The sequence below is a fragment of the Camelus dromedarius genome, chromosome 9 (genome assembly GCF_036321535.1).
Source record: "Camelus dromedarius isolate mCamDro1 chromosome 9, mCamDro1.pat, whole genome shotgun sequence".
Lineage (NCBI taxonomy): Eukaryota > Metazoa > Chordata > Mammalia > Artiodactyla > Camelidae > Camelus > Camelus dromedarius.
The window spans coordinates 2096240-2111550 of record NC_087444.1 but is presented as its reverse complement, the minus strand read 5'-3'; the positions used below and the strand labels follow the sequence as shown (position 1 = coordinate 2111550).

At 42.9% G+C, this 15311-nt stretch overlaps 1 protein-coding gene across 1 annotated transcript in view; it reads right to left on the bottom strand.

Moving 5' to 3' along the window:
- EPHX4 (epoxide hydrolase 4) overlaps window positions 1-9845 on the bottom strand; it is a 33842-nt gene extending 23997 nt beyond the window's left edge. Inside the window, exons 1-3 of the mRNA XM_031457584.2 lie at window positions 9543-9845; window positions 7188-7273; window positions 861-1018 (exon numbers count right to left, since the gene is read on the bottom strand). Coding sequence (XP_031313444.2) covers window positions 861-1018; window positions 7188-7273; window positions 9543-9773 — 475 coding nt within the window. The 5' untranslated portion in view covers window positions 9774-9845. The remainder of the gene's footprint in view (window positions 1-860; window positions 1019-7187; window positions 7274-9542) is intronic.
- Window positions 9846-15311: the final 5466 nt, after the last annotated feature.

The following is a 15311-nucleotide window of genomic DNA, read 5'->3' as shown; positions in this document are numbered from 1 at the left end:
AGGGATGTAGATTAGATTATTGCTAAAAAAAAATATTTACTCCTCCCCTTTCCCCACCGCCATAAAGGGAGCATCCGTCACTGCCCCTTAGATGGCAGACTTGGCAGTGTGATTTGCTTTGGTCTCGTGATGGGTGTATGATTCAACCTGGGGCTCAGCCATAGACTTGCTTTGACCAACGGGCTGCAACCAGAAATGTGAAATATGCTTGTGCAGCTGGGCTCCGTCCTCTTGCCACTTCAGCCACAGCCTGGAGAAGAGCTTCCCCCAGGTAGCTGCTCCCCTTTCCTGGGGCTACAGCCCAACTCACAGGGAGAAGCCAGTCCCAGCTGGACCCGTAGCCTGAGGCAAAGACACAGAGGGGTCCAGCTACAGCTGAGCTGCAGATCCAGGGGCGTAAGAACGAATGCCTACACTGGATGCCACTGAGCTTGGTGTGGTTTGTTACACAACATTATTGTGGGACTAGCTGATCAGTACAGGAAAGATAATGCAAGCATTTCTGCATCTTACATTTTAAAATGAGTATTTAGGTGTGGGTTCTGAAGAAATAAATTTTCTGAGGACAAGAATCAAATTTCTAATTAGTTCTGAAAATAATAAATAGTATACATTAAGCCAATTTTGAAAAACAAATTTTGAGAGTCATTCTTGGCTGGTGGACTGAATAGTTATTCTGGGTGTATTATTTTAAACTCCCTCTATGAATATTTGGAGCTGTATGTGTATACAGGCGACAGGATGCAGGTAACAGTTCAGGTAGATGGAAAGTGCACCCCTCCAAGAATTCAGGTTATCAATTCACAGTTTATTGAATGTTAGTCCCCTAAAAAGAATTAAAACTGTTTTTTAAAACCTACCTAAAGAGTCTAAAATATCCTTTATGTCTGTAACAAGACAGTCCAATTTATAATTATCTCGATGACTGGGAGCATCTGTTTCTCCATAGCCTCTCAAATCCAGCGCTACAATTCTATATTCACTTTTAAATTCTCTTAGTTGGTGACGCCAAGAATACCTGCAGGAAACAAGGAGCGTTAAAAATGCCACAGTAACTAATACGAAGAATAACGCTACAGATTTTCCAGGTGGAAAACTGTAAGAAAGTCCTCATTTTTGAGAAACTACTGTGTGGGGGCAGGAGAGAAAAGAACTGTTCGGGAAGGAAGCACTGACATTCTTTATTAAAATTATATCACTTTTTAAATCAGCTCCAGGGGGAGTGTAACAAAGTATCAGATACTAAAAGTTTAAGAAATGTACCTAAGAAGTCAATTTTCTAAGTTTTTCCGCAATCATGCTTACCTCTCTCAAGGAATTGGTACCTATAAATGCTGCTGTACATCGTACTATGTGATTCGCTGAAGAAACCTGATGAAAATATATCTTCCTAAAAGGCAGATTTTGCTCACCTTACTCCACTGGCAGGTAGGGCTCAAATGTTGGTAATAACAACAGTTTACTCATGGATTAAAAAAGGTCTGACAATTTAAGAAAAGATTATCACTGAAAGAATCTGATGAGACAACTGCTTAAGACAAACCTCTGCTTGTCAGAACAAAGTTCCTCGGGGGAGGAGGTCCCGAACCCTGAGTACAAGCAAGTGTGAAACCGCTTATGACCAAAACAGCACAGGCGCTGGCCGGTCACAATGGTCACAGCGACAGGCAAGCCCTGGAAGCCTCTGCTGGCCCAGGTGTGGCGCCTGTGTTTGATAACAAGAACTGCAGAATTAATTGAAATACAGAGATCCATGAGCTTTTAATAAGCAAAATCATTCTGGATAACAAATGGAAAAAAAGACACGGATTTTTCAAAGTGACTCACTATGTTAAGGAACTCAAAACATGCATTAAAAAAAGCATTTGCACACACACCTGTTCATGGAAACCCAGCGTAAAATTATCCGACACAAGCCAAATGAGAGGCCTTTGAAAAGATTTTTGGAGTGCAACAGGCAAGTGAACAGAGTGACCTGAGATGATAAACCAGTGGTGCGAGGGGGGCTGCGACGTGAAGTGACACAGAGCAGTGAGAACAACGAAGCAAACCAAACGCCTCACATCAACAGAGGTTATCAGGACGGGTGTCAGACGCGCATCTGGAAATTATGAATGGATGCAGAATCTTTGATCTATTACTAGGATATGCATGATCTGTAAAAATCTGCAAAAGCATTGCCAATTAAGATGGATTTGAAAATGTTAATAAAAAGTGTCTTTCTTAGCAAGGCCATAACAATCTTGGTAATCCTGTCTCTGGGTTGTAATAAATGAACAAAGCAGTTTGTTTCCTTAAGGATACTCATCTGTCAGCATCTATGATTTTATTATTTTCTCATAGTCTTACTTAAAATTTTGAATTGATTTTTTTATGCCTTTGTAGCTAAAGCCCAGCTCTTCCCTCTTTATAACCCCTCATAACCAATCAATAAAGTTCGGTAGATTTAACCTCTTAAATATTTACTTACTCACTCTTCCCGTCCATCTCTGATGTCATTACCTTCATTCAGGTCTCCATTAATGCCTATCGATTGGTCTAATTGTGTCCATTTCATTCCCCTTGGCTCTGTCTTCTATAAAACCAGAGTGATGTAGCAAAAACACAGACTCTCTCATGTCATTTCCCTGCGTGACATCTTTTCCTGGCTCCCTGGTACTCACAAAACGAAGCCCAGGCACGTTACTCAGGCAGACAGCACCTCCGGATCCGACCTGCCCAGTCGTCCAGCCTGACTGCTTTACGCTGTCGTGTGATGCATCTGTCCTACGACACGTCAGGCACAATTCTAAGTGCTTCACATATAGTGATGATGATCTTTATTTAAAACAATCCTATGAAGAAGGTGTTGTTATTATCCCCACTTTACAGGCAAGTCCTGGAAGCATTTGCTGGGCCAGGTGTGCCTCCTGTGCTTGATAATAAAATTGCAGAATTAATTGAAACCCTGAAATGAACAGACAGAGGCGGCAGACAGGTTCATGGATGTGCTGAAGGTCACAAAGTTAGCAAACAGCAGAGCCAGGATTCAAACCCAGGCTCTCTGGCCTGAGAACCACTGTGGCACTAAGCTGCCTGCAGTGAGTAAACACGGGTTTTGGTTTTTGCTTTTCTGACTTTGTTTATACGATTTCCTTTGTCTGAAACATCATCCCTGCCCACCGTTGCCCTTCTCCCCACCATCCTCCCCCCCCCAACCCAGCTCCTCGCGCTGGGCGGCTCCTCTTCCCTCCGGCACAGTGGCTTGCGTGGGCCCTTCCTGTACTCGCCCACCGGTCCGTGCGCTCTTCAGGGCACTGGGCACGTGCTCTGCATTACCCTGATGAGCTCCCTGAATGTCTGGTAGGATGTCAAACCACGTAGGTAGGTGCTCAATAAAGATTTGCTGACTAAGTGAAATAATGAACAAATGAAAGCATTGAATTGTGACAGTTGTTCATAAATCTCTGTCCCAGTTCAAACCTTGAGATAATGACAAATTCCCAGATTCCTTCTGGGAAATTTATATTCAATTTCTATCAAAATGTGCATAGTTTTAATATCTTAAGTACCTGTGTCTTCATTTGGGAATTAATTTGAGATTTCAAGGTAGAAAGTTGACTCAAAATAATGTGTACAATCCTATAACATTTTGCATTTAATGGATTAGAGATTCTGCAAACACAATACCTGCATATCTCATTATCTTATGAATAATTTAAATTGCCTGACGAATAAATCCAACTATTGCTGTTATCAATGAGCGGGGCCAAACTCTATCCTAAACATTTCTAAGAATGTTTAAGGGTTGTAACTGCTATCTTAATAAATTACAAAAGAATACTTTTTAAATGTAATCTTCCTAGAGTTCATAAATAAAGCATATTTGATTTATATTTTAAACTGAAAAAGAAGCCACCCCAGTGATAGGCTAGTGGGCACGTCATTCACATGAATAAAACCGAAACAAGCCTCTTGATAAAGGGAATGTAACACATTACAAAGTCAATCTTGAAAGTATTATAATAAAACTAGCTCTTTCCGTCCACATTATTTTCCCCCCTCTGGTGGCTTTAGGTAATAGCAGAGGGCACTTCAAAGCAAGCAGCCTCTTTCTCAGTTGTTACTCTTAACACAAGGAGGGCTCCTGGTTTGCCAGGCTAGCCTCTTTCAGATGTAGAATATTTTCATCCCCTTCACAACAGAGAAAAAGCCAGTCACCAGCCTTGGTGCTCAGCTGTAAGTACGAAGACCGCACGTGCCTCTGCACTTGAGCGGTGACAACTGCGTCCCGTACAGCTGGTGTATCGCAGAAACTGCCTGCATCAGCTCGAAGTATTTTTAAAAGCAACGCAAGTTGACGTGGCGAGAGAGGGGGAGAAAAATCATCTTTGACAAACAGCCTTATTTTGGACTAATTTAGCTAAAAGTCTCTTAGATGTGTATCTTGTTCGACGTTCCTTTAGATTTTAAGAAAGAAGACCCAGAATTTTATGATTTCTGCACATATCTTAATAGTATGTAATAAATGTCACCAATTCTCAACAGCTATCCCTAGTCAATGATGTTAAATGCAAACAACACATTTGTGGCTTTTCTATTTAAAAATCACTTTCATACACATAGCCAATTTATGCTTATTTTGTTTTCACTGCATCAAGTAATCTGACCTACACGACCTACAAACAAGCTTACAATTCCACATGCATTTAGGCAAAACTTGATTAACAGAGGAATAATATTTATGTTTATAATATAAATTGAAATTGGTTTAAAATGCCGGACATGAAGTTTTCTTGGCTTTTAAAGAAGGGAGAAGTACAGGACAAGGAGCTTTTGGGAAAAGAGGGAAAGCCCGAGGCAGAGACGTGAAACGGCTTAATCCAAACAATGTCAGCCTAGGTCCTGATCTGAGCTGACCTTTTCCTGCAGGGAGCACGTGAACGGACCTGCCTAGACTGTACAATGGGTAACAGGGGTGATTTGGACAGAGTAAGCGTCCACACAGAGGTCTTGGTTTAGGGCACGACATACTCAGAGTGCAGCATTTGGTTACCAGCAATCTCCGTGCAGTTGCTCTAGGACCCTCCCTGAACAACCAGGTTAGCTCTCAGACTAATGGCTGGCGAAGTTCAGTGAAATCAATACGGTCTGTTTGAGTAGCTGAACTGTCAAGGTTTGCTGTTATTGTTGTTTTACATTACAGCAAGGCTCCTGCTGGAGTGAAAAACAGCACACTTGCTGAAGAGAAACGGGCTCATTGCTATGATCTGCATATGTTTTCTAATTTATGCTCTTGAGAGTGAAAATATCTCTAGTAGGAGTTTTTTTCAAAACTAAACCACTCCTCACAACGACCAGATCCGTTCTGGATATAGCCGAGACATGACTTTGCCAGAGCAAATGGGTCTGATGTCCAGCGACTGGTGCTGGGCCACTCCCAGGCTGTCCCGCCCACTGAGGGTTCTAGGACACAGACAAGGGTCGCCAGGCGTTGCTATTTTGCAAAGGAACCCCCATGAGGAGTAATTAAGGGGACAATGCTGTGAAAATGTGCAAAAGCATCATTTCTTAAAATGTGGCAGAGAGCCATCTACTGTCCTACACTAAATGGGCATCACTGCTCTTTCCTGGGACTCCTCAAAACAGTGACCAGGTGGTTGAAGTGGTTGCAGGTTTATCTTTATCATCATGTAGGTTGTTCCACACGTAAAGAAGTGAAGTTCCAGGAGGAAAAAGCGCACAGACACACGCTGGGGTTGGTGTGAGGCAGAGAGTGAGACTAGTCTTTAAATCTTTTCTTTCTAGTAATTCAAATATCACCCCCCAATTCAGATCATGAACTTTATTTAGAATGAATGTTACAATAAGGTATACTTGTATTGTTGGTTAACTTTTAACACCCTCTTGAACTTTTCTATAAGGTGTTAAATTTGAAGGATCAAAATCCACGTACGCTACTGGATTATTACCGTCCCTACGTAGCCAGGATCTACTAGAGCAGAGGTCAGCTCCGGAGTTCAACAACGAGGTGCTCCGTACTTTCTGGTGCTGCCAGTTTCAGAAGGGCAGCTATGAGGCTTAAATGAGACGATACATTTAAAGCACTCAGAAGCATGCCAGGCACATGATAATAAATGGTCAGTAAACATTAACAATCATCATCGTCATCAGCCGGAATCAGGAAATTACTTTTTACAAGGAAGGACAACACCCTATCCCAAATTTCTCCCTTGTATCGCTCTTAGCACCTAGAATTCCACCTTTACACGTCCCTCACCTCCTCTGGAGTTTTAAAGACTGTGTGTCATCCTAAGTCCTGGCTTAATACACGCTAGGAACACGTTACGAGTGGAAGGGATTTTATTAATAAACGCCCCGAGGACGCTAGGGCTGCCGCGCGGAGCCCCGCCTGAGTGAACGGGGAGGAAGGGAGGACCCGAGCGCTTGCTGAGTGTTCGCTGGGCCACGGGAAAGGCCCTGCGTCTGTTTGGACTCTTCATACCTTCACAGCCACTCTGCAAGATTGCTGCGGATGGCTGGCTGCGCAGGGTCCCGCGGCAGGGGGCCGAGCCAGAATTCACTGCCCCGCTTACCGTCCGCAGGTCTGACTAAAGCTTCAGACTAACATTTTATGTGGGAGCCAATCATGTCAAGCACTCCCCTAATGAGTCCGCATATGCATGTTTGATTGCGCCAGGCTGTTGCCCACCTAATTAAGTTATCTCCAGACGGAAGAACAGAAAAAGTTTAACATGAAAATGACTAGTTTTGATTTATGCAGGTAAATCCAGAAGAGAGAAGAATCTTCATGGGGAGGAAAATCTATGAAAGAGGCATCTGTAGACTTTTTGCTCTGGAAAAGTGATGAGCTACTGGGTTTTTTTTCAAATCTCCTTTTTCCACCCACTGTTGTATTTTTTCCACAGTAGGTACTATAAAAACTGTTTTATAATTGACTAGTTCAGAAATTTGAAACAGCAAAAGATATTTCTTTTAATTCTCAAAAAAAATAAACTTAGGGTGATAATACGCATGTTTCTTTAAAATGGAAGGAAAACCATTCCTGTGATTGAGGAACATTTAGGAGTAATTATTCTAGGCAATCACTTGATCATAGAGTGGGGTCTCTTAAAAGTCACTACAAGAGAAAGACACTATGATAAGTCAAGTCTTTAATGCAAAAGAGAACGTTAGTTGATACTTACCAGAATTCCGGAAACCCATGAAGCAGCAGCATAAGTGGTTTGCCTCTTTCTCCAGCAGCAACATAATGAAATCTTAACCCCGAATCCTGCAGTGGAAAATGGAGGGCATGAAATTTCAATGATATTTTGTGTTTACAGCAAAGTAGTACATATATATTATACTACCATTTCACTAAAAAAAAAGTCTCATTTGCATTATTTTTAATCTCAAAAAATAAAATAAAAATTAATTTTGAAAAAGAAAACATAACCATGATTTATCAGTAACAGGGTAAATCGACAGATTCCCTTTTGTCGACATTTCCTTTGTAGTACCTTCCCTTCTCCTACTCACAAGGTCAATTTATATATTATGAGCTTCTGAAACAATGTCACAATTTTCTTACTGATGTGTCACCTTTCATCTCATTCAAATTCTGCAGGACATGTAAACAATTCTGAACTGCATTTATATTCTTGCCATTATTTGCCTCCTAGCCATGTACTTTTCTCAGCTTGCCCGTCAAGAGCTGTGCCATCAGTTATATAATTCACACCTACTTTCCTTATTTTTAGCTCTCTCCTTCCCACGTTATTATTTTAAGTTGAGAGTTGCACGCACGTACAGTTCCCCTGGCTGCCTGCTGCTCACGTCACATTAGTGTGCATCTAACCGCCAAATGCTCTGAGTGCTCAAGGCTTCACTCTGCATGTGGGAGACAAGACTGCCCAAGGAGAACAAAAAGCATGGGAATGAGACAGGAATACAGCAAATACAAAGCAAACTGGAGAGGGGAGAGTGGAGGAAAAAAAGGAAGAAAGAAAAACAAAAACTCAGAAGGAAGTGAGGAAAGAAACCCAGAATCAAAACCCAGAGACTGGGTTTTATACCAGATAACCCAAGCAACTGGGTTTTCAGATGTGAAAAAATCTTTCAGGTCCTCTAATTCAACCCTATCATTTTTGCAGAGTTAGAAACTGAGGTCCAAAGATGTTAACACAGCCATAAAGGTGGCTGCCTGCAGGGCTGTGACTAGAGCCTCCATCTTGTCCTACCTCCCAGGACAATGTTTTTTCCAGTTCTGCGTCTCTGGGGAAACTCTTTAGGTTGCTAAAGTCAGAAGAAAGGCACTATAAGGCATTCCAGACGGTTCTGACACTGCACTTCCTCCTCAGGTTGGATGAACATAACAACTCTAACTTTGCCCTCAACCACAGAGTGCCTACCTGGAAGTTCAGTAATTCTACTGCTGGTGAGTCTTGGAAGATGAAATGCTATGGGCACTTGATTGGATTTAGTGAACAAATCCTTTATTTCACTTACTATGTGCCAGGCATTGTTCTAAGTATTTTTGTTTTATTTGTTTTTACAAATGTTAACTCACTAAATTCTCATATCAACTCCAGGCTGAATAAGGGTAGGAAAGACATGCCCCTTGGTCTTCTGAACTCCAGCTGCTGGGCAATCTAGCTCCTAGCAGGAATCCCAGACCTGGTGACAAAAATATCCCTTCATGGAGGCTATTTTTGAAAGGTCTGTGGATCAGGCTGTAGGGTGCATCGCAAAAAGCCACCTCCCTTCACCACCTGGAGCCTCAGGAAGCAGTGCACCCGTGGGCTGTTAGACGGTTTGGGAGAATTAAAGAGTCTGCACGCACGGCTGACGTTTACTTTTTATGCTGTTCCTTTGGTCTCTGGCATCACATCTGCTTCCTTCCCCACAAACGTACCCCATTTACTTATTGTTTCATGCTGCTAAGGCCATCTGTGAACGCTCCATTCTGCCGATGTGACCAAACTCCTGACTTCTAACGTCTTATTCTATTTACTGTTTCAGTCTCCAAAATTCGGGCAAGGACAACCTCCGGAGACAGTAGGGCGCCACCAGGAACAATTCCCTACAGCTTATCTGAGGTCTGGAAGGCAAAAAGGTGACAGGCGACAGCTTTCCCTACGGTAGGAGGGGGAGCAGAATTATTCTGGATGGTTGTGGTAGAGGAGGAGGGGGCAGTCATGTAGCAGGACCCCGACTGTCAGGGAAACTTCCCGTAACCTTCCCTCTCTCCCTAGCTCTCTCCCGCGCACACACGCGCACACACGCGCACACACGCGCACACGCGCCAAACGCGGACCGTAACTCGCGCGGTGCCGCCCCTGCCCGGCCCCCCGCCGCCCCCACCCCGGCGTCCGCGCGGCGCCCCCGCCCCGCCCCCCTCCGCCCCCTACACCCCCCGCCGCCCCCCTACACCCCTCTCCGCCCCCCCGCCTCCCCACGCCGCCCCCCGCCCCCACCCCGGCGTCCGCGCGGCGCCCCCGCCCCACCCCGAGCCCCGGGAACACGCGCGGCGCAGGAGCAGCCCGCGCCCCCGCCCCCACCTTGATGCGCACGTAGCAGTGGGTGCCCAGGGAGGGGTCGCTCAGGCACGCGGGGGGGTGCTCCCGGGCCACCCGCCGGAAGGTCCGCGTGGGGGCCTTGCCGATGCTCCACAGAAGTCTGAGCAGGTGGATGGAGGCGCACAGCCCGCAGTAGCCGTAGACCAGGGACCAGAAGAGCAGGGCCCGGATCGCGACTCTCAGGCGGGGCAGGCGACCCCGCAGCCTCGCCATCGGGCGGCGGCGGCGGCGGCGGGGCCGGCGCTGCTCCCGAGGCGCGCGCCCCGGCTCCCGAGCGCGGCGGCGCGGCGGGCCTGCCCGCCGCTCAGGCTCGCCGGCTCCGCGCTCGCCCCCCCCGCGGGTCCCCGGGCGGCCGCGCCCGACCCGCGTCCGGAGGCACCGCCCGGGGCTCCCGCCTTCACGGTGAGCGCTCGGGGTCGCCGAGCCCAGCCCCTCCCTGGGGGCGCGGGTGAGCCCAGCCCCCGGGGGGCGTCGCACCCCAGGCCCGCTGCGCTGCTGGGTCCGCCCGGGACGCGGACGCCTTCCTCTGCGGACCGGGCTCCCACTTGTAAACGGCTGCGCTGCACGGAGCTTGAAGGGGGGACCCTCCCAAACCGTCCTGGGTGCTGTGCAGAGAAAAGCCACTCATTTGACCAGTGTTCACATGCTCGCATTGCCCCCAGATTAGGCCGTTTTCTGGATCACGGGATTATGGGGCGCGTGGAGGGGGAGCCGTAAAGGATTTTCATGCTACCAGACACGTGTTGGTTCTTTACGCATTCCCAACAGTCTCCTGAAGGTGTTGGTAATCTCCAACCAAGTTCAGAGCCGTTGTCTGCCCAGCCAGGTGTCTCCGGCTCTGAAGTCAAGCCTCTGGAGACCCCTGGCTTTTTCTGTCCGACTGAGTTTTTCCTGTTGTGTAAATAGAACCACGCAGTGTGCAACCTCTTGTTTCCGGCTTCTTTCATTCAGCGTAATGCGGCCGAGATTTGAATGGACGTACCACAATGCTTATGGAACAGTCCCCAGTTGGGGGACATTTGAGTTTTTTCCAGTTTTTGGTGGTTATGAATACAAAGCGACTCGTGTAAAGTTTTTAGTGTGAATATAAGTTTTTATTTCATTTGGGTAAACACTTAGAAGTGGGATTGCTGGGTCAGATTGGAAGTGTTCATTTAACTTTACAGGAAACTGCCCAACTGGTTTCCAAAGTGTGAGTGATAATGTGAGTTATGGTTAGGTCGTATTCTTGCAAGCACGTAGTATTGTCAAAAAATTAAAAAATCCAAATTTTAGCCATTCTAAGAGTTGTGTAATGTATCTCACTGAAATTTTAATTCACATTTCCTTGATGACTAATAATGCTGGTCATCTTTGGCAAAGCGTCTGTCCAAATCTTATATTGATTTTTTTAAATTGGGTTGCTTATTTTCTTGCTATTGAGTTTGAGATCCAAATATATTTTGGATACAAATCCTTTGCCACTTACCATGATTTGCAAATATTTTCCCAGTCTGTATTTTTCTTAGGACTTCTGAAGAACAGAATTTCTTAATTTTGATGTCATCCAATTTATCACTTTTTTCTTTTATATGTGGTACTTTTGTTCTTGCATGTAAGAAATCTTTACCTAATTCAAGGTCAACAAGGGTTTTTTCACCATATGTTTTCTTCTAGAAGTTTTATCATTTTGTATTTTGTATTTAGGTCTATGATCCCTTTTGAGTTAACTTTTGCATAAGATGCAACATAAGGGCTGACATTTATGTGTCCCATGTGGATATCCAATTGTTTTGGTACCATTTGTTGAAAAGAATATCCATCCTCTGCTGAACTGCCTTTGCACCTTTGTTGAAAATCACTTGGCATGTGGGACTATTTCTGGATCCTCTAGTCTGTTTTATTGATCTGTATGTCTATTTTCTCTAATACACACTTGTCATGACTACTGAAAGTAGTTATAGTAATTCGAGAACTCAGGTGTATGAATTCTTCAGCTTCGTTTTTCTTTATCAAAATTGTTTTGGCTATTCTAGTTAGTTTTCCATACAAATTTTAGTATTAGTTTGTGAATTTTGGCAAAAATTGTTGATTGGAACACACTGAATCTATTAAATCAATTTTGAGAGAACTAGTATTTTAACAATTTTGGGTTGTTCAGTCCATGAACATGATCTGTCTCTCCATTTATTTAGATCTTCTTTGATTGGTTTTATCAATTTTTATAGTTTTAAACATACAGATGTTGCACACATTTTGTAAGATTTATACCTAAGTATTTCTTTGAAATATTATAGTAAATGTTGCTTTTTAAAATTTCCAGTCGCTTACTGATTCCAGATGCTTACATGATTGCTTCTTGTTTTTTGTCTTGGATCCTGAGAACTTGCTAAACTCACTTTTTAGTTCTAGTAGCTTTTTGAAAGATTCTTTGGGATTGTCTGTGTAAATAAGCATGTGAGCTGCAAATAGAGACAGCTCAGCACAGTGCAGTACAACCCTGAGCAGAAGCAGTGAGAGTGCACGTCTTTGCCTTGCTCCCAGTCTTGGGGGGAAATCGTTCAGTCTTCGACTATTAAGCATAATGTAGCTGAAGTGTTGTTTAGATGCCATTTATCGCGTTGAGGAAGTTCCTTTCTATTGCTAGTTTCTAAGAGGTTTTTTTTTTTTTTTCAAAAATGGAGGTTGAATTTTGTAAAAGGGCTTTCTGCTTCTCTTGAGATAATCATAATTTTCCCTTTTTAATCTACTGGTATGGTGAATTACATATAAAGTTTTTGAATGTTGAACCAGCCACTCATTCCCAGAATAAACCCCGTCTCGGGAGAGTAGATTCTTTGTTATATTGCTGACTTATTTAATATATTGCTGAAATTAATTTGCTAATATTTGGTTGATTTTGCATCTGATTTGTTCTTATATATTCTGGAAGAATTTATATGAAATTGGTGTTATTTGTTCCTTAAATGTTTGGTAGAATTCTCCAAAAAAGCCATGTAGGCCTAGAGTTTTTTTTTTTTTAATTCTTTTTTAATGGTTTTAAAATACAACTCAATTTACTTAGTAGTTATAGGACTATTCAGCTGATCTGTTTCTTCTTTGGCAGTTTGTATTTTTACAGAATTTTATCAGTGGGGAGAGTAGAGCTCAGTGATACAGTGTGTGCTTAGCATGCATGAGGCCCTGGGTTCAATCCCCAGTACCTCTATTAAAAATAATAATAAACAAAACAAACCTAATTACCCCCCCACCCCCCAAAAAAGAAAAAAAGCTAAAAAATGTTTATCCATTTCATGTAAGTTGTTGAATCCGTGGCTATAGCTTCTTTACTCCTCATAATATGCCCTTATGTCTCTTGAATGTCTGTGAGTCTGTAATAGTCTCACTTTAACACGTGACATTTGCAATTTGTGTCTCTTTTTTCTTGGTAGGTCTGTCTAGAAGCTTATCAATTTTATTGTCTTTTTTTAAAAAAAAGAAACAACTTTTGGTTTTGTTTCTTTTTTCTTTTTTTTTTTTGTTTTAAATTTCACTTGAATTTAAATGATTTCTGCTCTTTATTATATCCTTTCTTCTGCTTGATTCAGATTTAATTTGCTTTTGTTTTTTCTTAAGGTAGAAGCTTATTTGAGATCATTCTTCTGTTTAAATATAAACATTGAGTGCTAAAAATTTCCTCTAAACACAACTTTCACTGCATCCCACAAATTTTAATGTGTTGTGTTTTCATTTTCATACAATTAAAAATACTTTCTAATTCTTCTTATGATTTCATCTTTTACTATGGGTTATTTAAAATGCTTAATTTTCAGATATTTTGCAGATACATTTTTATTAATAATTTCTAGTTTAAATCTGGTATGGAATCTCATAAACTACCTATTCTTATAAATTTGTCAAAGTTTGCTTTATATCCCTAAATATGGTCAATTTGGTAAATGTTCCAACTTGAAATTTGAAAAGTGTATTCTGTTGCTGTTAGCTAGAGTGTGGCATTAATGCCAATTAGGTAAACATGGGGCCTGGTCCCCAGAAAGACCAAGACATGATTAGAAGCTTAGAATGAGGGGAGAGGGGCTGGAAATGGAGTCATAATTGATCATGACTTTGTGATGAGGCCTCTAAAAAATCCCAATAGTATGGGGTTCGGGCAGCTTCCAGGTGGTGAACAAATCCACATACTGGAGGGTGACACAACCCAACTCAACAGGGACAGAAGCTCCTGTGATTAGAACCCTCCCAGGCCTCGCCCTGTGTAGCTCTGTCAGGCTGTTCATCTGGATCCTTTATCATATCCCTTAATAAACTGAGAAACACGAGTGTTCTCTTGAGTTCTGTGAGAAGCTCTAGCAAGAACTGAGCCCAAGGGCGAGATCATGGGAAACTGACTTGTCCAGGGCAGACAGAGTTGCGGGTAACTTGGGGCCAGTTGGCATCTGAAATGTGGATGAGTCTCGTGGGACCGATCCCTCAGCCTATGGGACCTGACACTTTAGGATCGAGTTAAATTGTAGGACACCTAGATGATGTCACCGAGGGTCGCTTGGTTGGGAGAACCCCCACCCCCCACTGCAACACACACGTCTTTGGTTATCAGAAGTGAAGTGTTCTGTGTGGGGAGACACACAGGGAGAGCTGAGAAGGAAGAACTCAGAAGAAGGGAAAACTGGAGTTTGTTTTCCAGTACAAATTAATGTTGGAGAATTCTCAGCTAGTGTCCCTTCAAATACTTCTCCAGCCCCATTCTCTCTCCTCCTTCTGAGATTCCAGTTAGACATGTTAGACTTTAGCGTTGCCCTGCAGCTTCTGGGCTTTGCTCTGTTGGTCCCACCACACCCCATTTTTGTGCCCTTTGCGTTTCTCTTTGGGTGATTTCTCTTGCTATGTACTTAGTTTCGCTGAGTCTTCCCTTGACTCTGTTGATTCTACTGATGAGCCCATCAGAAGCAGTCGTCATTTCTGTTACCATGTTTTTCATTTTCTAGCATTTCCATTTTATTTTTTCTTAGAGTTTTCATCTCTCTGTTGAAATTACCCATCTGATCACACATTGTCCATTTTTCTTCTATAGCTTTTAATATATTATTCATAGTAATTTAAAATTCTCTGGGGGAGGGAGGGATAAATGGGGAATTTGGGATTAACAGATACACACTACTATATATAAAATAGAAAAACAACAAGGACCTATATTCAGTATGTTGTAATAACCTATAATGGAAAAGAATCTGAAAAAGAATGGAGATATATATATACACACACACACATACACACGCACATATATAAAAAACAAAATCACTTTGCTGTACCCCGGAAACATTTGAAATCAACTATACTTCAGTTAGAAAAACAAAAATTAAAAGAAATTTTCTGATCGTTCCAACTATGCTTCTGTTGACTGTTTTGTCTCTAGACAGCGGAAATTTTTTTTCCTTTCTTTTTTGTATGCCTCATAGTTTTTTGTTGAAAGATGTTTTGTGTAAGACAATAGAGATGAAATTATGGATTTTTATTCCTGGAAATGGACACACGTTTTCTTTTGCCAGACCTTTAGTGTGGAGGTTGAGTTACCGTAGTCAGAAGCCGAGCTGGATTTGGATGTTACTGTTACCATGGTTGTCCTCAGCACACCACAGGTTTCAGATTTCTCTTGTGTTCCCATGTGCTTAAGGTGGATCCTGGTTTGCCGGTGAATTTTCCTCCACAGCTGCCATACACTCATCTTTAAGTCTTTCTTTCTGCTTAGTGTTACGGAGATGGTCTCTCTCCAGG